The sequence below is a fragment of the Musa acuminata genome, chromosome BXJ3-6 (genome assembly GCF_036884655.1).
Source record: "Musa acuminata AAA Group cultivar baxijiao chromosome BXJ3-6, Cavendish_Baxijiao_AAA, whole genome shotgun sequence".
Taxonomy (NCBI): Eukaryota; Viridiplantae; Streptophyta; class Magnoliopsida; order Zingiberales; family Musaceae; genus Musa; species Musa acuminata.
This window is the reverse complement of record NC_088354.1, coordinates 27,964,295-27,990,000: the sequence shown is the minus strand read 5'-3', so window position 1 is coordinate 27,990,000 and position 25,706 is coordinate 27,964,295. Positions and strand designations below refer to the sequence as shown.

The 25,706-nt window shown below is 35.6% G+C and overlaps 2 protein-coding genes across 2 annotated transcripts in view; one reads left to right on the top strand and one right to left on the bottom strand.

Annotated features, from left to right (window-relative positions):
- The window catches only part of LOC135641696 (probable protein arginine N-methyltransferase 1), a 5,783-nt gene extending 849 nt beyond the window's left edge, over positions 1-4,934 (top strand). Inside the window, exons 2-9 of the mRNA XM_065157337.1 lie at positions 151-161; positions 1,060-1,215; positions 1,634-1,697; positions 1,773-1,915; positions 3,208-3,295; positions 3,489-3,604; positions 3,703-3,853; positions 4,531-4,934. Coding sequence (XP_065013409.1) covers positions 151-161; positions 1,060-1,215; positions 1,634-1,697; positions 1,773-1,915; positions 3,208-3,295; positions 3,489-3,604; positions 3,703-3,853; positions 4,531-4,736 — 935 coding nt within the window. The 3' untranslated portion in view covers positions 4,737-4,934. The remainder of the gene's footprint in view (positions 1-150; positions 162-1,059; positions 1,216-1,633; positions 1,698-1,772; positions 1,916-3,207; positions 3,296-3,488; positions 3,605-3,702; positions 3,854-4,530) is intronic.
- Positions 4,935-5,530: 596 nt separating this feature from the next.
- LOC103988803 (syntaxin-71) lies at positions 5,531-11,359 on the bottom strand. Its single transcript, XM_009407440.3, has 9 exons — positions 11,087-11,359; positions 10,881-11,006; positions 8,759-8,924; positions 7,015-7,100; positions 6,551-6,619; positions 6,432-6,476; positions 6,217-6,279; positions 6,026-6,102; positions 5,531-5,744 (listed from the first exon to the last, which is right to left on the bottom strand). Exons 1-9 carry the CDS (start codon positions 11,240-11,242, stop codon positions 5,729-5,731), a joined length of 804 nt encoding a protein of 267 aa, XP_009405715.1. The 5' UTR covers positions 11,243-11,359; the 3' UTR covers positions 5,531-5,728.
- Positions 11,360-25,706: the final 14,347 nt, after the last annotated feature.

Genomic DNA, 25,706 nt, shown 5'->3' with positions numbered 1-25,706 from the left:
TCCCTCTGTGGTGTTAGTGATTGAGGCTGCTAAAATTTGAGACTTGTGACTTTTTGCGTAATGTGACAAAGATTGTATTGGTTTAAATTTAGGCTCTAAATATGTTAATCATTGAGAAACTTATGTGTTTTTTTATCTTTCTCTATGCAGGTATCCATGAAGTAAGTTCTTTGTGCACTGATTCATGAGGCACTAGCGGTAACCATGGTAGATAAGTGATGATCATATGCATCTACTTTAATGAAATCCATGAAATTATTGCTGTTCAGAAGGTGTACTTATTTTAGTTTGAATTATTCAGTCACTGGTTTCCTTGTATATGAATCTAGTTGAGTCGCCTTTTCCTTCGTCTTTGTTTGCTTTTATTTTCATCGTCTTTTATTAATCACTGGAACATTCAACTAGGATTTTCTATTAGCTCAGCTATTATCTACATTTTTCTCTTTAGCTGTTCACTGCACAGTTTTCTGTCTAGAGACCATTGTTGTCTGACTTGGCTGCATTATGTAACTACCTGTGCTTTTAGGTTAATATATTCTGATGGTTGTACTATCTTTTTCAGTTTTCTCTTAGTTTGTGTGTGGTTGTATGTGCTGGAATCTTATTCATTTTGTTGGAAGGATCATGTTGTATAAGCTAGGTGTGGCCTACATTAGGTCTGGTGTGAGTTCATTTTGTTTATTATGTGCATGTGAGTTCTGTTGTTGCTTTTTCTGATCCTTTGAAGTCTTAGCATCAATTATGTACAGTCGTTGTATATGCAATATAAGAAGCTTAGGCGGAACCATATAAGCATACACTAAATTTGTTAAGATAATCATTGCTATTTGTTCAGATGATAGGGTTTAAGATATTTTTAGACATTTCCCTAGCTGGTTTGTAGGAACTACTTTGAATTGACTTCAGCATCGATGTGTGATTTATGACGTCACTAAACTTTGGTTTATCTTCCGTTAATGCCACTTATTTGTATCCTATTAGTGTCAGTGGATTTTGGAGTGGCTTTAAGTGTGAAATCTGTCTATGCAGTAATTTCCTTTTATTATATGTATCCTGCAGGAAATGTTGAAAGATGTTGTTAGGACGAAGACCTATCAAAATGTTATTTATCAGAATAGCTTTCTTTTCAAGAACAAGGTCGTCCTTGACGTGGGTGCAGGAACAGGAATTTTGTCTCTTTTTTGTGCAAAAGCAGGGGCAAAGCATGTATATGCTGTAAGTAATAATCTAAATGACCTTATTTTCTTTAAATCTTACTGGTTGGAAATTGCACTCCTGCAAGTTTATGAGATTGAAGCCTTTCTGTGGTAAGTAGAATAGCCATAGAAATGGTTGGAAATTTATGACTTCTGACTCATCGAAAAATGCTTTTCTGACACATTAAATTCTTCAGCAATGTAGCTTAATACATATAGGAACCCTAATTGTAGTCTTTCTGTGAAACCTTAATCTCCTCCCTTTCTTACCACTTCTACAACTTTTCTTTTATTAGTAAGGTTAGGCAGTCTCTACCGACATATTTTATCAAGGTAGGATAGTATGCCTGGTTTGGTAAGATATGTGACTATCATTACTAGTTTTGTGCATTTTTTTTTTCTGTGATTCAATTGGTGAAGTTAAATCTCCTTTGCAGGTGGAGTGCTCCCTTATGGCTGACATGGCAAAAGAAATTGTTCAGACAAATGGATATTCTAATGGTGATTATATCTTCTTTTATGTTGGATGATTCTGCTACTAACTTATGTCTTATGTTTGTTCTATGTTCAATTCAGTGATAACAGTGCTAAAGGGGAAGGTAGAAGAGATTGAACTTCCAGTGGCCCATGTGGACGTGATAATCTCTGAGTGGATGGGTTATTTCCTACTTTTTGAGAACATGCTAAACACAGTTCTTTATGCACGTGATAAGTGGCTTGTAAGTGATTCTCTAATTATTTCTTTGTTTCATATATCTCGCTTGTATTCTCTTTCTATGCCATGTAAGTACCTATTGGTACTGTACATATCTTTGTGCTACATGGTTAGGTTTGCCATTATCTTCGTTTGTTGCGCTTGACCTACCATGGATTGAATATCAGTCAAAGGAACATCGGGATAACTATTTTAGGGCTGCAGTCTGAGAAAAGTCAAGGTCTAAGCTTGTCAAAAGCATAATCAGTGTCTAAATACAAGAAAACCTTGGTGATAGTATAATTTTTTTTTTTTTAAAGTGGCCAAGGGCAAGAAGAAATGACCCTGATCAGGCAAGCAAAACATTGCCAATCATAAGTTCTGTCAATTTTAGGGCTACAATCTGAGAAAAGTTTAAGGTCTATGCATAATCAGTATCTAATCACAAGAAAACCTTGATGATAGTATAAAAAACTTTTCTTTTAAATGGTCAAGGACAAGAAGAAATGACCCTGACCATGCAAGCAAAACATTGCCAATCATAAGTTCCATTTTTCCATCAATTATATGAAACCTTATTAATTTTACTAAAAAAATGGCATATGAGAAGATCAATAGATTATTGGTTTGAGAAGCAGAAAGCGACATGCGCTGTTGTCTTTTTTTGTTCTGTCTTCTACTTGCTGCAATTAAGTACAGGATATATAAGAACAATCTATGCACCTCATGAACTGTAAGAACCAGTATCTCCATTCTTTGGGATTCAGTGTTCCAACAAAAAGGAGTGTCACCCAAGTGCAACAACCAGATATGTTGTTGCTTGGAAAATTGACTATGGTGAATTGTTCAGAGACTTGCAATTACTAGGAGAATGCTTCACTTGTGTGAGAGAATAAGCTGCAACATGATTTAAATTAGTTGCAGGATTTGGTAGGTACTCATAGTCCACACTATCTGTTGCCATTATGCCAATCCCGATAGAATTTATGAGCCTGCAACTGAGAGGCAAATATTCTAGTCCTGAGGAAGTTTATATATAAATTGAGGTTCTATCTGGACGAATGGGCTTATATTAAGAAGTCAAATTTGGTTGACTGCTATGTTGTTCTGTCATTTGTGATAAAATTTTTACATAATGATGATTAATATATTTGAGCTTTTCTGACATAATACATTTGTTGATATGTTCTTTTGTTTTGTTTGGTTACTTGGAGTCCTAAAAGGCAAAAAATGTGATGGTTATTAGGTTGACTGAGACCCATCCAAGACGAGAACAACAAAAATATGATTTTTTTTAAAAATTCTTTCTTCTTGTAGAACAACAATGGGATCGTCTTACCAGACAAAGCTTCATTATATTTGACGGCAATTGAGGATGCTGAATACAAAGAAGATAAGATCGAATGTGAGCCTTTTTCCTTCTATGTTTTATTTGCAGTCAGCATCAGCCACTTAGTGTAAGATATTCTTTAGTTTCTAAGGAAAAGGTCAAGTGATCATTGCAGACGTGCTTCAAGATCTTATTTATAGCAAACTCTGTTTCATTTTGTTCTTTATGCTGGTTACTGTTTCTTATGGAGTTGTTTTTCTTGTTTCAGTCTGGAACAATGTGTATGGTTTTGACATGAGCTGTATCAAGAAACAGGCTATGATTGAACCACTTGTTGATACAGTTGACCAGAATCAAATTGTTACCAATTGCCAGTTACTCAAGGTGATCTTTGTTATCATCTCTCTCTATCTCTGTGCATCTCTCCTCCGTTGATGTCTTTGATCATCAGTTGTCTGAACCATTTTTGCTGATTGTCTTAGACAATGGATATTTCTAAAATGGCACCGGGCGATGTCTCCTTCATGGCACCTTTTAAATTAGTGGCAGAACGCAATGACTACATACATGCTCTTGTGGCTTACTTTGATGTTTCGTTCACCAAATGCCACAAGCTGATGGGCTTTTCTACTGGTTGGTTATCTTCTTTGTTGCATTCTATTTTTGAGACATACTAATTCAGCATTTACGTTCATGCTTGATAATTGATTTATTGGCTTATTGATGCTCGTATGAAAGTATGCCGTAAAAATGTAAGCAAGTTTACCTTGAGTTAGTTGCTGATCTTTAATTATATGATTCAGATTTCTGACCTCTACGTTCAAGTAGTCAATACTGTTCATAATGTGGGACATTTTACTTTAGTTAGTAATTTTCAAATGTGAGAATATTTTCTGAAACCGGATAGTTAGGTATGGACTTCATTAGTCAGTAAATTTCACCTGTTTGTGAAATTGGGTCTGTGATAATACCTGTGACACTTGAAATGTCAGAAAGGATGGATTTGACTCGATGAGTTTGTAGCTAGCTAGGTTTGGATGTTGCAAGCAAAGTAGGAGCACATTGAAGATCGTTGCAGTTGCAAGACACTGACCATCTAACATATAGGTGCTCTTTTTGTTCGTGACACCTTAGTGCGACATACACGTTTAAGAAAAATAGTTCAGGTGTTAGATTCTGCTGCAGCGCCTATTTCTTAAAGGGGTGTGATGCTCTCATCCCTAACAAGATTGGAAACTGCATGGTTGTTAACGGTGACATTATTGATTCCATTAAATTTTGATTATGCACGGATGAAATGTTCTCTGCAGGCCCGAGATCGAAGGCCACCCACTGGAAACAAACTGTACTTTACCTTGAAGATGTGCTGACGATTTGTGAGGGAGAAGCAGTGGTAGGTAGCTTGACGGTGGAGCCCAATGAGAGGAATCCACGTGATGTGGACATAATGCTCAAGTACTCATTAAACGGACAGCACTGTCAAGTTTCTAGAACCCAACACTACAAAATGCGGTGACCATGATGCTTTTTTATCTTTTCTTCTTCTTCTTCTTCTTCTTTTTATGTTGGCAAAGGCAAAGAGGTAAGGAATGGTATGGTTGAGCTGCCATACTCACTCCCTCTGGGAGGGTTCTGAATGTGGCCTAGGAACACAAGGGGTGATGTGAAGTTTTGATATGCTAGTAACGACTATATGCTGAACTATTTTTAGTAATCTATATTGTTTGAGGGAATTAATCCAAAGTCCATTCTTGTTGGCTTGTTTATACTGAATGTGGCATAGTGATATTTTTTGCACGTTCAATCAAGTTATATTTATACGTTTTGTTCCACTGACAGGTTGTGCTTTAAATGAAACATTGCATTCAGAAAAAAAGCTTCGTTGTTTGTTCTTTAACGGTATTTATTCGGTCCCGTTGGTTTTTCTTTTGAAAATTATATCGTAAAAATGCCAGCTATTATTTACATCCGTTATCGTTATCGTAAATACTAAATGCTGCTGGTTCATGTAACTAAACCGTAGGGATTCCAAAATGCAACTTCTTTTCCTGTCTCTGTTTAGGATAAAAGGCTGACTCGAGTTGTGAAGGGATCATTTTTCAGGTGTGTTTGCGCATTGTTTACGAAAAATATTTACTTGTGGCCTTAATTGACTAGAATTTGGATATAAGCTCAGCTGATTGGTGGTGGGTGTTTCAGAATATAATAATGCTCCTTTTTGTCTTAATGGCTGTTGCTACCTTTACAAGCTCCTTCGTGCATTGATGCTTTCGATAGAGAACCATCCAAGGAAGGAGAGAGAGAGAGAGAAGCCATGAATCATGTGTCTCGTCCATAGTGTGCCAACAACAAACAAGAAGAGTCTCTGCTGAAAGCGAATATACAGTAAAAGTCGAGCAAAGTATAAATAAAATGAGGCAACAAACAGTAATAATACACACCCACACTAGCATTTGAAAACACAAGCTGGACAACAAACAGGAGATACCCGTTTCCTTTACCACCGTCTCATTTCTTTAAAACACTGCATCAAGTGAAAATGGGAATAACTGTTACTCCCCCACACGGCGGCACGAAAAGAAAAAAAGGCTATTAATATTTGAAGAGAGTTCCATAAAACTCTGCTTTGCACAAATGATTAATCTCAGGATTTGTGTAATTCGTTCCACTAAAGAATTATGCAATTCATATTGAAGGATGACATGAGATCAGAATTGAAAAACACAATTGGAGATAATGAAACTGAGTCTAATATCACGAATAAATTTCATTATGCGGTAATCTAAAGTCAGCAGCGAAGCTTACTTGTACAGATAAGCTGCGATGCCAAGGATGATGCACAATAATATTATGTCAATGCAAAAATTGCGACTGGATCTTAGCTGAAAAAATATAACCAGGGAACTAATTAGAGATGAAATTGTAAGTTGTTGGGAAATACGTGTTGCTACAATATATCCAACATTATTGCCTTGAAGTGAAATTATTAAAGCTACCTGATTGACAGTATCCTTGAGTCTGACATTAGTATTTTTCAGGTCTGAGGTAGCCTTGTCGACCTGCACATTGAAATGATGCTTCACTATATATAAATAAATAAATAAATAAATATATATATATATATATATATATATATATATATATATATATATAAACCCAAATTTTATCTCGCTTCTAAATAGAAAAGTCTAGCGGAAGCAAAGTATCTGACCTTAGTGTCAATTTCATCCATAAGAGGAACTTGCCTGTCCAGTTCCTGTACGACACAAGGAAATTAGAGTAGTTTTCATTTTCATAATGTAATTCCATAATGCAAAATAAACATCCTACTTCATTCATGTCATGGGCCATATTCTTTAGGGTATCCAGACCTTCAGATATTATATCTAAGCCTTGATCCTGCAAAATATTTCCTCGTTAGCAAAATCTTTCAAAAGCAATTACTGGCTGTGCAGAACAACCACTAAAGAACATATGGATTGGTCAGTTGAATGCAGATTATTTTGTTCCCATGACAAAATATACTAGATTATTTTGTTCCCATGACAACTTCCATCCCTGCAGACAATTTGGTCAGTTGAATGCAAAAAAGCAGAAATTTCAGGAAGATGTTCATAGAGAGTATTGTAAATTAACCAATAGATGCCACAAATGGGCCATAAAAATATTACTGCTTATCATGGGAAAAACAAAAGTACCTGTTTGTGTTAACCGATGAACATCTAAAGACGACGGATATGATGTCTTGAATGTCATTGAAGTTCAGAAAGAAAAACACGGAAAAACAAAACTACCTGTTTCATTTTGCGCATCTCATACTCCTGCCTAAATTGGCTTGATTCTTCAGTATGCTGAAAGTACTCACTCTCGAATCTTCCATCTGCACAATCAAATTTATTCCAGGAAAAGATCAATCTTCCAAGAAAAATAAAATGAAAAACCTTAATACAGGAATAATTTATGAAACATAAAAGAAGAGAAGAGATTAAGAAAAGCAGGTTTCACATATTGTGTGATGCATCAACTATACAATAACAGTTTGATAATGTAACAGTACACTGGTGTAACAACAATACCCCAATACTGACAGAGCTTTTTATTCCTGTCGGTATATCAAAACAAATCATGCCATAATGAAAGGTAAGATATCAGTCCGACAATATTCTGGCATGATCTTTTCCAAAAGCATATAGCATGCATATACAAGCATAATTGGTCGGTTTTGTACCTTAGAAATTGCCATTTCCTTTGCATCTTTTTCTATTTCCCCCTTGTCTAGTTATTTACTCCAAGTTATGATGTCAAAATATCAAACTTACATAAATTCATTCATATCGATGAGTATACAACTAATATGCATGAATGAATATTCTGCACATGAAAGTATAAGAGTACTTCTAGATCAATAGAGGGGATATATTTTAGAGACTCTAAGCTCTCCAAGGTGTCAAACTCTGAAAGGGTTAACATCGTCTGGTTAGATGTTCTATTGGATCATTCAAATTTATAAAACAGAAAATGTATGAGGCACTAACCAAACAAATTCAAGAACTCTATTTGTAGCATACGTTAACTACAAGCTTGATAGAATTACTAGAATGCAAATGCAGTTGAAGCAGATTTTCGAAGCAACTAACAACCTGTAGAGGAAGACCTATATGAGGTCCGAAAAAATAAAGAATGGGAAATTAGCCGACATCAGAAAACATTAATGTCTTGTCAAGTATATTTCAAAGTTGTAAATAACAAATAATAATTACTACCAATATACCAGGCTTATTATAAAAAATAGGAGAATTTAATCACTGCAAACTCTGGTACAATCCAAGTGTAAGTCACAATTAAATTCTAGATACTCATGTCTGAAGAACTGTCTAGTTCAAAGGCATGATTCCTGTAGTGCACATTCTCCCTTAATAGTTAAGTTATTTTACTCTCCATCTTTCAACTCTGCTTGTATAATTTGCATCAGTCAATCCTGCTTGCATAAAAAATATCTGACATGTTTAAATTAGATGATTCACTCATTAATTGACAACCAAATGAAAATGAATGCAACACCATTGTTCTCCCTCTGATCCCTCAAATACGCAACATCCATTAATATAACAAAATAATTGCTAAAATTTTATATCACATCCATACATGATTGTCGCTGTTCCTTATTTAATTGTAATAAGAGGAACACTATTTCGCCCATTTGCTAGAAATAGCAATATCAATCTACATCTAGCAACCTCGCCTTACTCTATAGAGGAGATCCTAGACCATAGACCACTTGTCATGGCACCTCAATACACTTTACTAAGAAAATTATATTGTACATAAACCACCACTTCAAAATCTATAATTATTGTATAGCCAGCCGTATGGAGAAAAATTCATTGATTGCACTACCATATGGTCTTTTGTCGAATTGGAATGTAACAGACATCCAATAAACTTGGTTTAACGGATTAAGAAAAATATCATTAACCGTATATCAAATTTCATAAACAATCAATAGAATGCACTCAACATCAATTAAAATTAGATAACCTGAAGTTGAATCAAATCTAATTTCCGTGCGAGAAGCTGAAGCTTTCCAGCTTCCTATTTGTTTTGCTCCATTTGTACTGCCATCTGGAATCGACTGAATCCTGTCTGGCAATGCAAGTACCAAATCGTTTCTTGTAGCAAGTTCTTCCTTCGAGAGCCCTTTTACCTATAATAGAACTCCATCAGAAGCACTAAATGCATCATCAAGATAGTGCACTTGCTTTAGCTGATCTTTCCATTCTACATGTTTCATGATGGTCCCATTATCAAGACAGATAACAAGAAGACATGACTATTAAGAACTTTTTAAAACAGTAACATCCATAATGAAGGTGCAATGCTGTTGGAACTTGAAAGTAGCTAACTACAGAAACAATCGATCCAACAACTAATATCAGCAATTAAAGTATATTATCAAGAAGAAAACAATTTACTATTAGTATACAACTTCAATGGCCATAAGAAATTACCACCTTGCAAGCACATGAACTTCTTACATGCAATGTAATAGCAGCAGATATATCCTCATGCATCTGATCCAACAGTATCATACAACTAAAAAAGTGTAGCTGATAGTTTTTAGTAAAACATTTGTTTAATCAACATTAGACTAAATCTAGTAGTTTTAAACTCATACAAAAAAAGAAAAGATCCAGCTAAAATATCACCAAAGAGAGTTAAATCCCTTGGACCTAAATAATTAAAGAATTAATACACAACCTGATTGAGAAATATTTTTCTGGAACCAAGATATCTCCACAACAGAAAAAAAAAGTATCTCTTGTTCATTTGTCTAGTCAGAGAAAGAGTTAGAGAAGATCAGAAAGATAACAAAGATTTTGGCCTTCCAAATTTGAAACAAAATATTGAAAATATTACGAGAAAGTCTTTAGGAATACAGGAGCACTAAAACATGCTGTTTTCAGATCTTCGCCACTGTACATTTTCAATTAATAGTCTAGGCAAGTACCTAAAACTCAAGGGAGCCAATGAAAATGAATTAAGAATAAAACTTGAAACATAAGACATGACTAATAAGGTGTTTAAATCAAAGGAAACTTACAACAAGAGAGCCTTAAATGCTATTTTCAAACTTGGTACAAGAACCATTAATAATGAAAATTTCCTTTCATGATGGCATGAAACTAGAACACATGACTTTTATTTCTGAAGAATTTCTAGTAAAAGCTATAACCTATAACTTTATATAATATATATAATGCAATCAGCAGTGACCCTATACATTTTTTATGTTTCCAAGGAAAAAAGAAATAAAAATTAATTTAAAAATTTATAGCACTCATACTGTCATTGGTTGACTGCAAAGCTCTGACAAAGATCTAATTCAAACAGACAGGTTCCACAAGGACATTAATACTTGACATGCAAAAACAACTACTTTTTCTAATCATATTCGATCATCCAGTTCTTGAAAAGAATCCAGGGTTTTTCTCCTGCACCGACAAGACTTCACTCTGAGACCTTTGAGGTTGTCACACAAACACTTTTCTATCACTAACCTCCAGTATCCATCCATCAACTAACCGAAAATCATCATAGTTTCCCTCATTCATGGCTGTCTTCTTTGGTCTTCCTCTAGCTTACATAGTATTTCTAAGTTGAATAATTGAATCGGCTTAATTCATTACCAATGCAATATCCTTCTATGGTTCCAACTTATCACAAGTTAGATTCTTGTGTATTCCAACATTCATAATACTTAACTATTCAAACTTCTCAATATTCTCATTCAGCTAAGATCTTTTTTATTCTGACTTTCTTATTATAATTTCCTAGCATTTTCAGACATATAGAAGGTATGGTATCATAAAAGCCTTACAAAATTCTCCCTCCTTTATCCAAGTGAGAAAGACAATCACAACATACGTGCCAGACTAACCACTCCACTCTCAGTTAATTCTCTATGCTCTTATTTCAACTGCAGGATCCTTTCCCTACTTGATTTCCATTTTGAATAAGGGCCAAAAACAACCAAATTTTTTTGCTTAGATTTGAAATCGAATGCAAGAAGTCACAAACTCAGAGCTGTAGAAATAAATTAAAAATGCAATAAAACATCAGAAAACATAAAAATGACAAAACGACATCGAAGGCATCGGACCTTCTTGAGGGCCAATCTCTGCAGCTTAGGGACCTCCTCCAACAACCGTGCCTTGGTGCGCCGGATCTCAGCATTCAAAGCCACCGTCGCTGCCCGGTTCTTCTCCTGAGACGCCATCTCCGCTTTCTACACCAGATCGCCAGATCGGATCAGCCAAACCGTCGAACCCCGACAGAAGGAAATCGAACAGAGTCAAGAAACGAGACCTGGAGGGAGGATTCGATGTCGGCCTCGACGGAGGCGTAGAGGCGGGCGAAGGCGTCATCGCCGGAGACGTTGTCGGCGTTAAGCTTGTCAACGTCGTACTTCTCGTACTTCTTGCAGATCGCGTCGACCCGAGTGAGGATGTCGATCACGCTCATCTTCGATTCTTCCTCCGCTTCCCCTGTCGATCGCCTCTCTCACGCAGATCTGCTTGATCTCAGCCCGGATCTGAAGCAATGGAGAAGGATTCAGAGAGAGAGAGAGAGAGAGAGAATAGGGTTAGTGAGGAAAGTAATTAGACACAGTATTTTTGTACTTATATCCCTATAAGATATGGAATTACTTATTAAATCCTGTATACTGGACAGAATTATTATTGATGGGTAAACTAGAAAGCAACTGGACACAGTATTTTTGTACTTATACCCCTACAAGATAAGGAATTTCTTATTAAATACTGTATAGTGAATTTAATGGGTAAGCAGAACTGAGATAACCTTTTACAATTACACCCCTAGAGAGTCTGTAATATCGTATTTAAGCCTGTCTGGAAGCACGAAAAGAACTCCAACAGGGGGAAGTAGTTTTGAAAACAACCTTTTCACTTATACCCCTCAAAGAATTTGGAATCTCTTATTTAACCCTGTAATAAGTAACCGGAAACTCTTATTTGGATGCCTCCCTACAAAAAGAGAAGAAGTAACCTGAAACAATATCTTGCACGTATTTTCCCTATTAATTTTCGAATCGCTCATTTATCGAGAGTTGTACATACATACATGTATTTATGTATATATATATATATATATATATATTATAATTTATATTATATTATTTTATATAGAGTTCAATGATGATAAAAGATCTATGACTGATCAAAATAGTTGGCCATCATGATATGTTGTTATTGTTATGCATATTCCGCTATAGATAATGATTTTTTTTAGTTTTCTTCCTATTAAATTGGGATTAACATTTATATATATATATATATATATATATATATATAATAGAATAATAATAATAATAATAATAATAATTATTATTATTATTATTATTATGTGTACAGAGTGAGTGGCATGCAGGGAGTTGAGGTCGTCCTCGCCGCCAGCTTTACGAGGGCGAGGGAAGTCGCCCCCAGTCGCCTGCTCTTCTTCCCCTTGTGTTGACTGCATCACGAGGAAGAGGAAGAGAAGGGAGAAAGACGGGGGAGAGCTCCGTGGTGCGACAAGGCCAGGGTGAAACGAGACCCGTGGTCGCCCGAGGAAGACGCCGCCCCTCCGGACCTACATCGACAAGCTCATCACCGGCGGCAACTGGATCGCTTTGCCCCACAAAGCAGGTTCTCCTCCTACTCCTCTTCTCCTGCAACCTCATGGTTTGATGCCTTCTCCTGTTCAGAAGAAGAAGAAGAAGAAGAAGAAGAAGAAGAAGAAGAAGAAGCAGAAGAAGAAGCAGGCAAACTCCATTCACTGTCCCTGACCCAGCACCGTCTTCTCGATGCCTCTTCAGGCCATCCATGGAGTGCCGCTCTCGACGACGACGAGCTAGCTGCGGATGAGTTGTGCCCCCGTCGGCAGCGTCGTCGTCAATCACTGTCAACATGAACAGCTTCATCGACTGGTCTACATGTGAGGTTGGATCCAACGACTCGTTCCTCGGTGGCTACAGATGCAAGCAGATCCCTGGGGGGAGATGACTACTGCTGCTGAGACCAGGAAGATTCGTCAGCAAAACAGTGATAAAACTGACAAGAAGATTAAAAAAGTGTACTACTGAAACCTCACTGTAAATGATCATAGAACTTGACATCTGCATTCAAATCTATTCTGGCTGCAAATGCAATCTAGAAACACTGATGATCTGAAGAAATGTTTCATCTACCTAAGCAAACAAGCTTGCTAGTGCAGTCTTCACATCTCTATGAATTAATATTCCAGTCCTACTACATGTGATAAGAACTCATGAACAGAGAAGAATATTAACCTATGCAGCTTCCAATGTAATTGGGAGACGGTTGTTACCAACTCAAAAATCCAGCACTGCATCATCTGGCCTGTTAAAGATCGTAATAACATCTCATTAATAGGTCCACCAAACAACCAATGCAGCTAACCATAGACCACAGTGTACGAAATCCTATACATATTATTGCTTTAATTAACAAAGTCATCAGATGAAAGGTGGTGAGAGTAGTCTTAAATTATAACATACCAAGAAAACATAGAAATGGAACTTTGCATTTGTGTAATTCTGCTAGACTAACATTAAGTTGTTGTAGGATGGATCTATGAAAAAACATCATTAGTGAATCACTTACCATTTCAAATTATCATGTCACTCATGCTTTTTGTTTTTCTACGACGATGAAATTAACTACACAAGGGGATAAGTTATGGATTAAATTGTCTACACAAGGCATTGAATATCAAGTGTAAATGAAAAGATAATAGTTCGAAATTATACTGTAGATCATTGCAAAATGTTCCTATAGGTAACTATAATTTAAATTGTGAGAGCTACAATAAATGAAATTGTTCAAGTATTCAATCTAATGGACAGAATTCTATTAGTAAGATCACAAACGAACCAAGATACTTTATTATGATTTTTTTGTCATTTTCTGGGAGAAAAAAGTTGAGTGTAGTACTTCTATGATCTATCCATTGGTTAATTATCTAATTCTAAATCTTTACATGAATAAATACCTCCATTTTGTATGAGGCTCGGGATCCCTACTTAGATTATTTCCAAAAGAGTGCCCAAAAAATCAACGCATCTCAGCATTTGGATAAAAAAAAAGAACCATTAGGGGGGTTAAATAGCCTTGGCCTTTCCAAATGCTTACAGGAGAGTTAATACTTTGATTCTAAAACCAATGAATATTTTTATTATTTTCTCAAAAACAGAAAAACAAAAAAACAAAAAAAAGCACTTGATTTGGATTGCTTTGTGTTTGACAAAGGATTCATTTATTGCACCTTTTAACCTACTAGACATTTAAATGTGTTCAATGCATTTATAAATCCATTTAAAACATATAATATACCACAAAAATATTACAGTAAACTCCAAAATTAAATATATTTCAATAGGTAAAAGACAATAAGATGATAATATAATATGTGTTTTATTTTAAAAGCTTATATATATATATATATATATATATATATTTATATATAGACCATTTTCAAGAGATTTTACAAATAATTTTAGTTTAAATTATATTTATTGTGAGGAAACCTATGATGAGACATTCATGAAAGCTCCATGAGAGTATTACTAAAGTGAACTAGAGAGAAATAAATCACTTTCTTTAATAAAAAAATATGTATATTTTATAAGATGAAAAATTGAGGTTTACGGTTTCGAATAAAATATATGTATATAAGCAGTATGTACCAGACCGACAACATATCGGTATGTGGACTGTCCGCTACTACGTAGAACGCTTAACATTGTCCCGTATAGGACGATACATGACTATATCACACGGTAATGATCGAAATTTCGATCGTTATTGCTCGATAATAGTCAAAATCAGCCATTACTAATCGGTAACAATACTCCAACGGTCAATTCTCATGAGTTTTTAAACTCTTCTTCTCCCTTATTTCACTTCATTTCACTCTAACTCTTAAACTATCTCAAATTCCTATTTCTCACGTTTGCGCTCTTCTAAACTCTATAAAATAATGATTTATGAATTGAATCAAGGCTAATTTGGGAAGATTATGAGGAAGAACTTTCTAATCAAGAGGTATGTATTCTGTTTCTTTAATTGGAGAGTAAATTAAATATTTAATATTATGATTAGTATGTTTAATATTGATTAATTCGAAATTAGACATGTAATAGGTCAAATATTTATATTTCTTACATATTAAATATTGAAAGATATTTATGATTGTAAAATATGTTTAATTAGGTTTTATTAAAGTTATTGAATACTACGATTAGTTATTTTAATGATGATTTAATCAAAATTTGATCGATTTTATATCAATTCAATATCTTTAATACTTGGTGTTAATAGTATTGAAAGAGAAGTAATTGATGCACAATTAATTATGTTAATAATGTAATTAGTGTATGATTTCATCGTAATTTAAACTATATAAGATCAAAATTACATATTTAATGTTTCTTTTATATGTTTCACATATTTATAATGGTAAAATAGGTTTAATTAAGTAAGTTTTATTAAAGTTATTTAATGTTATAATTAATTATTTTAATGATGATTTAATTAAAATTTGATTGATTTTAGGTCAATTTAATGTCTTTAATACTTATTAGGGTATTTGACATATTTATAGTATTGAAAGAGAAGTAATTAGTGGATAATTAACTATATTAATAAAATGATTAGTGTATCTAATGATGATTTTATCGATCCATATTGGATCAAAATTATGTATTTAATGCTTCTTTTATGTATTTCACATATTTATGATAGTAAAATAGGATTAGTTATGTTTTATTAAAATTATTTAATACTATAATTAGTTATTTTAACGATGATTTAATTAAAATTTGATCGATTTTAGGTCAATTCAATATCTTTAATACAGGTGTTTGACACATTTATAGTGTTGAAAAAGAAGTAATTAGTGAATAATTAATCATATTAATCATGTGATTAATGTATCTAATGATGATATTATTATACTTTGAGAATCAAAATTATTTATTTAATATTTTTTTTTATATTTAACATATTTATGATGATAAAATTGGATTAGTTATATTTTAATAAAATTATTTAATCCAACGATTAGTGATTTTTGATCGATATTTGGTCAATTCAATATCTTTATACTTTATTCTTATTTGATTTAAATTTCGAATGATCATAATACTAAAGAAATAGCCACATGATGATGCATGGGTACATGCTTGAAAAATAAATGAGAATCATCATCATTGATAATGTATTTATTATGACTACATTGATAATGGTGGAAGAATAACTCAGGTGAAGATGCATTTGGCTGGTGGATATCCTGATGTTATAATTTGATCATGCTAACTAAAGTGAATAATTTGATTATGCTTTCAATGCATTTATAAATCCATTTAAAACATATAATATAACATAAAAAGATTATAGTAGGTAAAAGACAGTAGGAAGATTATATAATATGTTTTTATTTTAAAAGCTTATATATATTTATATTTATATATAGACCATTTCAATAATTTTATAAATAATTTCAGTTTAAATTATATTTATTGTGAGGAAACCTATGATGAGACATTCATGAAAGCTCTAAAAGAGTAATACTAAAGTGAACTAGGGAGAAATAAATCACTTCCTTTAATAAAAAAAAATATGTATATTTTATAAGATAAAAATATAAGGTTTACAATTTTGAATAAAATATATGTATACAGGTAGTACGTACCATACCGATAGCATATCGGTACATGGATCGTTCGCTACAAAGCAAAACACTTAACATCACCCCGTATCGGATGATACAAGGTTGTATCGCCCGGTAACGATCGAAATTTCGATCATTACCACTTGGCATAGTTCGACAACAATTAATTTTGATCGTTATTGCTCGATAATGGTCGAAATCAATCATTATTAATCAGTAACAATGCTCCAACGATTAATTCTCATAGGTTTTTAAACTCTTCTTCTTCCCTATTTCACTTCACTTCACTCTTATAACTCTTAAACTATCTCAAACTCCTATTTCTCACATTTGCGCTCTTCTAAATTCTATAAAATAATAATTTATGAATTGAATATATTGAATCTTAGATTTTGATGATGAAATCAATTGATAGTGTTTATCTGATTTACATTTTGAGTGATGCAGGAAGCTTCGATCAAGGAGAGACAATTAAAGCAGGAAGAATCATGTTGGGCTAGAGTGGAACGTGTTAGAAGATTAGACATCGACCCGGAGGATTGGTCGGTGTATCGACAGAAGACTTCGGGCCGAGAATTCGGGAATCGAGCTAAGAAGAGCGAAAATTGTGCCAAGGAAATCGGAGTTACGGAGGTTAACTAACCAATTGGGTAATATGCCATAAGAGAGGACGATGCATCGAAAAATCGGATGAAGCGTCGAACCAATGACATGGCCAGACAACATTTGATGAGCTTCGTAATAATTGTCTAGATCGAAGTAGGTTTTAGGTCTAATTGAGTTGGTATTGGCGTGAAACAATGCCAACTCAATTAGAGGTCAATTCGGCCTAAATTGGGAGTGATTTGGGCTCATTGGAAGGTCACCCAAATGTTGGGCCAGGCGGTGGCACCGCCAAAATTGGTGGTAGAACCATCTATGAGTTAGAAAACTCGAAAAACTTGGTCTCTGAGGTTGTCAGGCGGTAGTACCACCAGATTGGGCAGTGGTACCACCCAATGACATTGTGTTAGGCGGTGGTACCGACCAGTGTTAGGCTGCAGGCAGTGGTACCGCCTATACCTTGAAATCTCGGAGATTTTAATTTTGGGCTCTAAATTTGAATCCATTTGGGGCCTATAAATATCCTACTCCTTCCTACTTATGATAGCAAGAATTGGGTAGAAATGAGGAAAGAATCCTTGACAAAAAAGAGTTGAAAAAGCTTGAAAAGTGTTGAGTGTTCCCCTTGACCTCTTAAAGTTTAGAGTTCATTCTAAGAGAAGTGTGAAACTTGTAAATGTTCTCTCATGGGCTTGTCAAAAGGAGAATAGAGTTGTAAAGAGGTGGTTGGTCTTTGTCTATTGAAGGAAGATCGATAGTGGATACTAGTGGCCTCCACGGAGAAGGAATTAGGAGTGGATGTAAGTCATAACGATCGAACTATTATAAACTTAGTTTGTATTTACTTTGAGCAATTTACTTTTATAGCAAACTGCCTCTCCTCATTACTATGCTTTTACTACGCCTACGCTCTCATACGCTTTCAATTTAAGCATCTTTATGAAACGAATTTTATAAACCGATGATTTTATCCGCTACACTAATTCAACCCCCCTCCTCTTAGTGCCGACTCGTTTCTAACAAAATCAAAGTTAATTTGAGAAGATTAAGAGGAAGAACTTTCTAATCAAGAGATATATATTCTATTTCTTTAATTAGAAAGAAATTAAATTTTTAATATTATGGTTAGTGTGTTTAATATTGATTAATTCAAAATTAGACACGTAATAGGTCAAATATTTATATTTCATGCATATTAAATATTGAAAGATATTTATATAGTAAAATAAGTTTAATTAGGTTTTATTAAAGTTATTGAATGATACGATTAGTTATTTTAATAATGATTTTATATCAATTTTATATCAATTCAATGTTTTAATACCTGGTGTTTGACAAAAGAGAGTAATTAATATGCAATTAACTATGTTAATAATATAATTAGTGTATGGTTTTATCATAATTTAAACTATATGAGATCAAAATTACATATTTAATGCTTCTTTTATATGTTTCACATATTTATAATGATAAAATAAGTTTAATTAGATTTTATTAAAGTTATTTAATGTTATAATTAGTCTATTTAATAATAATTTAATTAAAATTTGATCGATTTTAGGTTAATTTATTGTCTTTAATACTTATTAGGGTATTTGACATGTTTATAATATTGAAAGAGAAGTAATTAGTGGATAATTAACTATATTAATCAGGTAATTGGTATATCTAATGATGATTTTATCGTAATTTGACTTAGATCAAAATTATGTATTTAATGCTTATTTTATGTATTTCACAAATTTATGATGGTAAAATAGGATTAGTTAGGTTTTATTAAATTTATTTAATACTACAATTAGTCATTTTAATGACGATTTAATTAAAATTTGATCGATTTTATATCTATTCAATGTCTTTAATACCTATTAAGGTGTTTGACACATGAAAGAGAAGTAATTAGTAGGTAACTAATCATGTTAATCATGTGATTAGTGTATGTAATAATAATTTTATTATAATTTGAGAATCAAAATTATGTATTTAATATTTCTTTTATATATTTAACATATTTATGATGATAAAATTGGATTAGTTATGTTTAATAAAATTATTTAATACAATGATTAGTAATTTTTGATCGAGATTTGGTCAATTCAATATCTTTATATTTTATAGCTTATTTGATTTAAATTTCGTATGATCATGACACCAAAGGAATAGTCACATGATGATGCATAAGTTCTTAAGCTAGCAATATTTGAGATATTTCAAGAAAGCAAAAATTACACTTCTTAAAAGAGAAGAAAAAATTTACTAACATCATCAAAAATTGCTAGCTTGTCTATCTTAAGAAGCAAAAGTGTAAAGTTGCAAAATTTACAATCTTATATATTTTTAAAATTAATGATGATTTGGTGATTAGGCATATTGTAAAGTGATAAAAAAATTTGCTAGCATGTATATTGTGAAATTTGCATATCTCAAAAACTAGCTAGATTCACTTCTCCTTTTTGTTGATAACAAAAGTGGAGAAGTTATAATGTTGATCATGCATGGAATGATGTATTAAAAATTTGATTATGCATGATTTTATAATGAAATGTTGCTTGGATTTTTTAATCTAAAAGTTCTATCAATACGATATATTGATAGGGGGAGTTAAGGTTAACTCTGTCATCAATTGGTTCTCATCATCAAAATGGGGGAGATTATTAAATCTCAGATTTTGATGATGAAACCAATTAATAGTGTTTATGACTTGATTTACGTTTTGAGTGATGTAGAAAGCTTTGATCCGGGAGAGACAATTAAAGTAGGAAGAATCATATTGGGTCGGAGTGGAACATGTCAGAAGATTAAACATTGAGTCGGATGATTGGTCGACATATCGGCAAAAGGCTTTGGGCCATGAGTTCAGGCATCAGGCCAAGAAGAGCAGAAATTGCACCAATGATATTGGAGTTGTGGAGGTCAACTGGTCGATTGGGCAATAGGCCGTAAGAGAGGACGATATGCCTAAGATTCGAAAGAAGCACCGATAAACCAATGATATGCTCAACAATATTTGATTTGCTTTATAATAATTATCTAAATTAAAGTAAGCTTTAAGTGTGCAGGATTAACTACGATAGTGATCAAGGCATAAAGCAAAATGAAGTCCCGAAGTCAAGAATGAGATTTCGTTGGGAGTCCGAGAGTTCGTCGGTAGTCCAGACATTCGTTGGAAGTTCTGTTGAAATTGACCGAGAAGTCCAGGAGCTTGCCAAAGAAGCTCGTCGGAACTTGCCAAGAAGATCATCGTAAAGTCTAGGAGCTTGCCGGGAGTCCACTGGAACATTGTCGAGAGATTGTCGGAAGTTCGCCGGAAGATCGTCGGAAGAAACCTAGATTTACCGAACTTATTTAGCTTAGTGTATGCCTTAAAATTCGTAGTTAGTATTTAATTGGGTTGGAATTGGACCAACTCAATTAGGGGCCAATTGGGCCTAAATTTGAGTTGTGTTGGGCTAAGTGAAAGGCCCAAACAGTGACCCAACAGGTGGAATCATCGTGGTACAATCTCTGAGACTATGTTAGGCAGTCCGCCCAGACTCAGTCTCCAAAACTGTCTGACGGGGGTACCGCCAGACTGGGCGGTGGTACCACCCAGTGTCGGTGCTGCAGGTGATGGTATTGCCCAGCACAGGCGGTGGTACTGCTCAGCATAGGCAATAGTACCGGTAGGACCCGGGAAACCCGAGATGAGATCTTTTTAGGCTTCAAGTTTGAATCCAGTTGGGCCTATAAATACCCCTCTCATCCTTGGTTAACTTACACAAGAATTGAGAGTGAAAAAGAAAGAAAACGCTGTTGTAATCTTGTGTGAACTCCTCTCAAACTCTAAGTGTTAGAGAAGTTTAAGATAGGAGGTTGTGGGGGTTGTAAAGGTTCTCTCCTGAACCTGTCAAAAGGAGAATCGAGTTATAAGGATAGTTGATCTTTACCCATTGAAGGAAGATCGTTAGTAGATGCCGATAGTCTCGATGAAAGAGGAATCAATGGAGTAGATGTAGGTCACGACGATCGAACCACTATAAACTAGTTTGCATTTCGTTTTAGGCAATTTACATTTACTGCAAATTACTTTACCTTCTTATTGCTTTCACGCTTTCAAGTTAATATCTTTACAAAATGATTTTCGTCAAAATCGGGTTTAATCGAAATGAAGATTTTCAAACCAGTAATTTTATCCGCTGCACTAATTCACCCCTCCTCCCTCTTTTAGTACCGACTCGTTTCTAACAACTATGTGAGAAGGAGAAGGGAAGAGGAGAATAGGAGGTAGCAACTGAGAAGCCCCAGCCTATGAGCCTTTAGTTCCCTCCTATTTATAGAGGCCCACGGTTAACCCTAATTGATCATGCCCTATTGGGTATTGAATCTTCATCCAATTACCCAAACCTCTTAGATTAGTGGGTCTCTACATAATAATATCTTATTAGCTCTTATTGGATCTCAACTATGAGATCCAATAATTGAGGGACTTATTGGATATCCAATAAGATAAGGGCTCCAACGAATATAAAATTTCATATTCGAATCTCTACTCGTCGCAACACCTACCATATATGTTTGACCCTCTAGGCCCAATATCGAGCTGGTCGTGAGTCATACATGTTAAACTCCTTCTAACTTAGTGAATTATTATCTCCATAATAATTCACTCGACTCATCGACTGCGGACGTACTAGGCCACTACGCCGTAGTCCCCAAACGATACAAGGCAATCTAATCCTTTGGATATATCTATTATCAGTTATCGTATACCTATAGTCCCTCATCCATTTAATATCCTAGAGACCATATAACAGACATGGTGCTATTAGGCCCATACAGTTTTGTTGAATCTCGGATTTTGATGATGAAGTCAATTGTCATTTGTTGTCTAATCTATGTGTTGAGATAAGTGTGCAGGATTAACTACGATGAAAGTTAGACAAGCAGCAGGAGTTGCGCCGGAGTCAAGTTCATGATCACGTTGGGAGTTCGAGAGTTCGACGGAAGTTCGGACGGTCGTCAGAGGTTCTGCGAGAATAGATCCGAGAAGTCCAAAAGCTTGCCAAGCGAAGCTCGTCGGAACTCGCCAAGTGGATCGTCGCAAAGTCCAGGAGCTTGCCGGAAGTCCGCAGGAGCATCATCGAGGGTTCATCGGATGATCGACGGAAGTTCGCTGGAAACTCGCCGGAAGAAGCGATTGACGCACCGAAGCAAAGCTGCATAAATTGTCTTAGATCTAATCGTAGTTAGCACGTTAATTAAGTTAGAAAATGGGAGGTGATCCCATTAGCTTAATCTTGGGGCAATTGGGCCCCTGAAAGACTGAAATTGGGCCGAATGGAGCTAACCATTCGGACCCTGATTGCACCAGGAGGTGCAACCGCCTAGGCCAAGAGGTGGCACCGCCTGGGCTAAGCCTCCCAGCGAGACTGGGCGGTGCAACCGCCCCAGCCAGGAGGTGGCACCGCCTGAGCTCAGTCTTCGAGCTAGACTAGGCGGTGCAACCTCCCTGACAGAGAGGTGGCACCGCTTGAGTTCAGTCTTCGAGCTCTGGCAGAGAGGTGCAACCGCCTCAGTCAAGAGGTGGCACCGCCTGGGGCTCAGTCTCCGAGCCAGACTCAGGCGATGCAACCGCCCCTGACACAGAGGTGCAACCGCCTGGGCTCAGTCTTCGAGCTCTGCCAGGCGGTGCAACCTCTCTAGTCAGGAGGTGCAACCGCCTGATCCCGGAATTCCGGGATTTGATCGTTTTGAGCTCCAAATTTGAATTGGGTTGGGGCCTATAAATACCCCACCCATTCAGCACTGAAAAGATACAGACCTACACCGAATTCTTGATCTTTTCTGTGATTCTAAGAGCTCAAATTTGTGTAAAGTCCTAAAGTTCTCCTCTTTCTGTTCTTCAAGTCTTGAGTTGTAAAGAGAGGAGAGAAAGGTCCTGTATGGGTTGTCTCCTGAGCCCATCAAAAGGAGTGAATCTGTAAAAGGGCAGTTGGCCTTCGCCTATTGAAGGAAGGCCTCTAGTTGACGTCGGTGACCTTGTCGGTGGAGGAAGCCAAAAGTGGAGTAGGTCAAGACTGACCGAACCACTCTAAATCTCTGGTTTGCGTTTATTTTGAGCACTTTATCATTACTGCAAACCTCCTAGATAGCTACTGCTCTCTGCGCCTTTACGAACAAGTTTCTAAGTGCTGATCTTTCCGAATCTGCATTCAGACGTAAATCGGTGTTTTCATACATTACAGTTTACGTTTACGTTTTGATTCTGCAAAACTGTCTTCTGCGCTTTTACGAACGAAGTTTCTAAGTTCAGATCCCTTTAAAACTGCGTTTAGACGTAAACTGCGCAAACTGTGTTTAGACGTAAAACTGTGTTTTAGACGTAAACTACTTTTAAACGTAAAACTACGTTTAGACGTAAAACTGCGTTTAGACGCAAACTGCGTTTAGACGTAAAACTACGTTTAGACGTAAAACTGCGTTTAGACGCAAACTGCGTTTAGACGTAAAACTACGTTTAGACGTAAAACTGTGTTTAGACGTAAAACTGCGTTTAGACGCAAACTACACTGCGCTTAGATGCAATCTGATCTTAGACGCAAACTGCGCTTAGACGCAATCTGCATTTAGACGCAAACTGCGTAAACTGCGCTTAGACGCAAATTGTGTTTAGACATAAACTGCACTTAATCATAAGTATTCTTAGAATCGGCTTTTGCATTAAAATAGTTTTTATCAAACGAACGCAGCTTTCGTTTTTTAATCGCTGAAAGATTTCCGCTGCACTAATTCACCCCTCCCCCTCTTAGTGCTCTCGATCCTAACAATTGGTTTCAGAGCAAGGTTAACTCTCTAACGGATTAAAACCCAAGAGAAATGGCATACGCCGGAAACCAAGAGGGGCATTCTATTACGCGTCCACCCATGTTCAGTGGGACGAACTACACCTACTGGAAGACCCGAATGAGGATCTTTCTTATTTCTATGGATTTTGAACTGTGGAATCTTGTCGAAAACGGATTTTCGAAGTCTTCTCTTCCAATGATCGATTGGAATGATTTGGAGAAGAAGAGCAAGAAGACATCCTTCCAAAGAACAGGAAGGATATGGCACTCAAAACTTCTGAATGCCACTTGAGAGAAAACTCAAGTGATGAGGACTGTGATGATGACTTGGCACTTCTAACAAGAAAGTTTAAAAAGTTCTTTAAAAGAAACAAGTTTAAGAATGATGCAAAAAATAAACTTGAACCCAAGAAGGACCAAGTAATCTGCTATGAATGCAAAAAGCCGGGACACTACAAGAGTGATTGTCCCCAAGTCAAAAGGAGAACATCAAAGAAGAAGGCGCTTCAAGCAACATGGGATGACTCGAGCGCATCCGAAGAAGAGGAGTCCAACACCGAGCAAGTTGCTCATTACGCCTTAATGGCCATCGAAGATGAGGTAACAAATTCAATAGATGCAGATTTATCATTCGATGAATTATTAAATGCTTTCTATGAATTGTTTGATGAGTGTAAGACTATCAGTAGTAAATACAAATTGCTAAAAAAGGAGCATGATAGTCTTATTTGTAATTTCGATAAGTTAAATGCTGAACATCATGATAGTCTAAGCCCATGCATAAAATGCCATGATCTAGAAACTCTCCAAAAAGAAAACTTGCTACTTAAGGACACCTTGAAGAAATTCGAGGTTGGTAGCAAGTCATTGAACATGATCCTTACAAACAAGGGTCACGTTCCCAAAAGAAGTGGAATTGGATTCGTGAGAAGTCCTCACCAAAATCCAACCACCTTCATAAAAGGCTCCATCTTACATATTCGACATCAAGACAAATGTAACTTCTGTTGTAAATTTGGACACAAGACATATTGTTGTCCATTCAAGAAAATAAGTCCAAACAAATTGATTTGGGTTGCTAAAGGAACCATGACAAATTCTATGCAACATGATAAGAAATGTAGATCTATTTGTGAGGCACCCAAAAGCAAATGGGTACCTAAAAACCATCCCTTCCTATAAAAACATTAAAATTTTAGGCTGGAGCAAGAAATAATATTCTGCTCCTTGATTCTCGATAGTCATAAACCAAGAGTCAAAAAGGAACTCGCAACGCTTAAGTAACAAGTGGAAGTTATGAAATCACAAATGCGACTTGGTTACAACCTTATTAGAAACATATGATTCCCAAATTCACATATCCCCTTGATCTTCGAACCCGTCAACTCTATCATCTACGAATTAATTCTTGTATCATGAAGAAACTAAATATGTCATGATCTTAAAAGGGATACCAAACAAACTATCAACATACGTACGACATACGCACGTTAAAAGATCTATCTTGATCGTACAAGAGCTTCTTCCTTAAATAAAAACTCATACGAAATCACGTAAGAAACGTTAATTGCTCTGAAATGAAAAACTCTCCTCAAGGCAAAGGCTCCCCGATCAAATCACATTAGGTGCTCACTGGCTGCAGGCGGTGGCACCTCTCCAGTTGGCGGTGGCACCTCCAGCTACCACAGGTTGCCAGCGGTTGCACCGATCCAGCCAGAGGTGCAACCGCCCACAACTCTGCCTTTTTAAACCCACGCTAGGGCCGGCGGTGGAACCGACCCCAACTCACTCCCATTTCCTCCTCTACT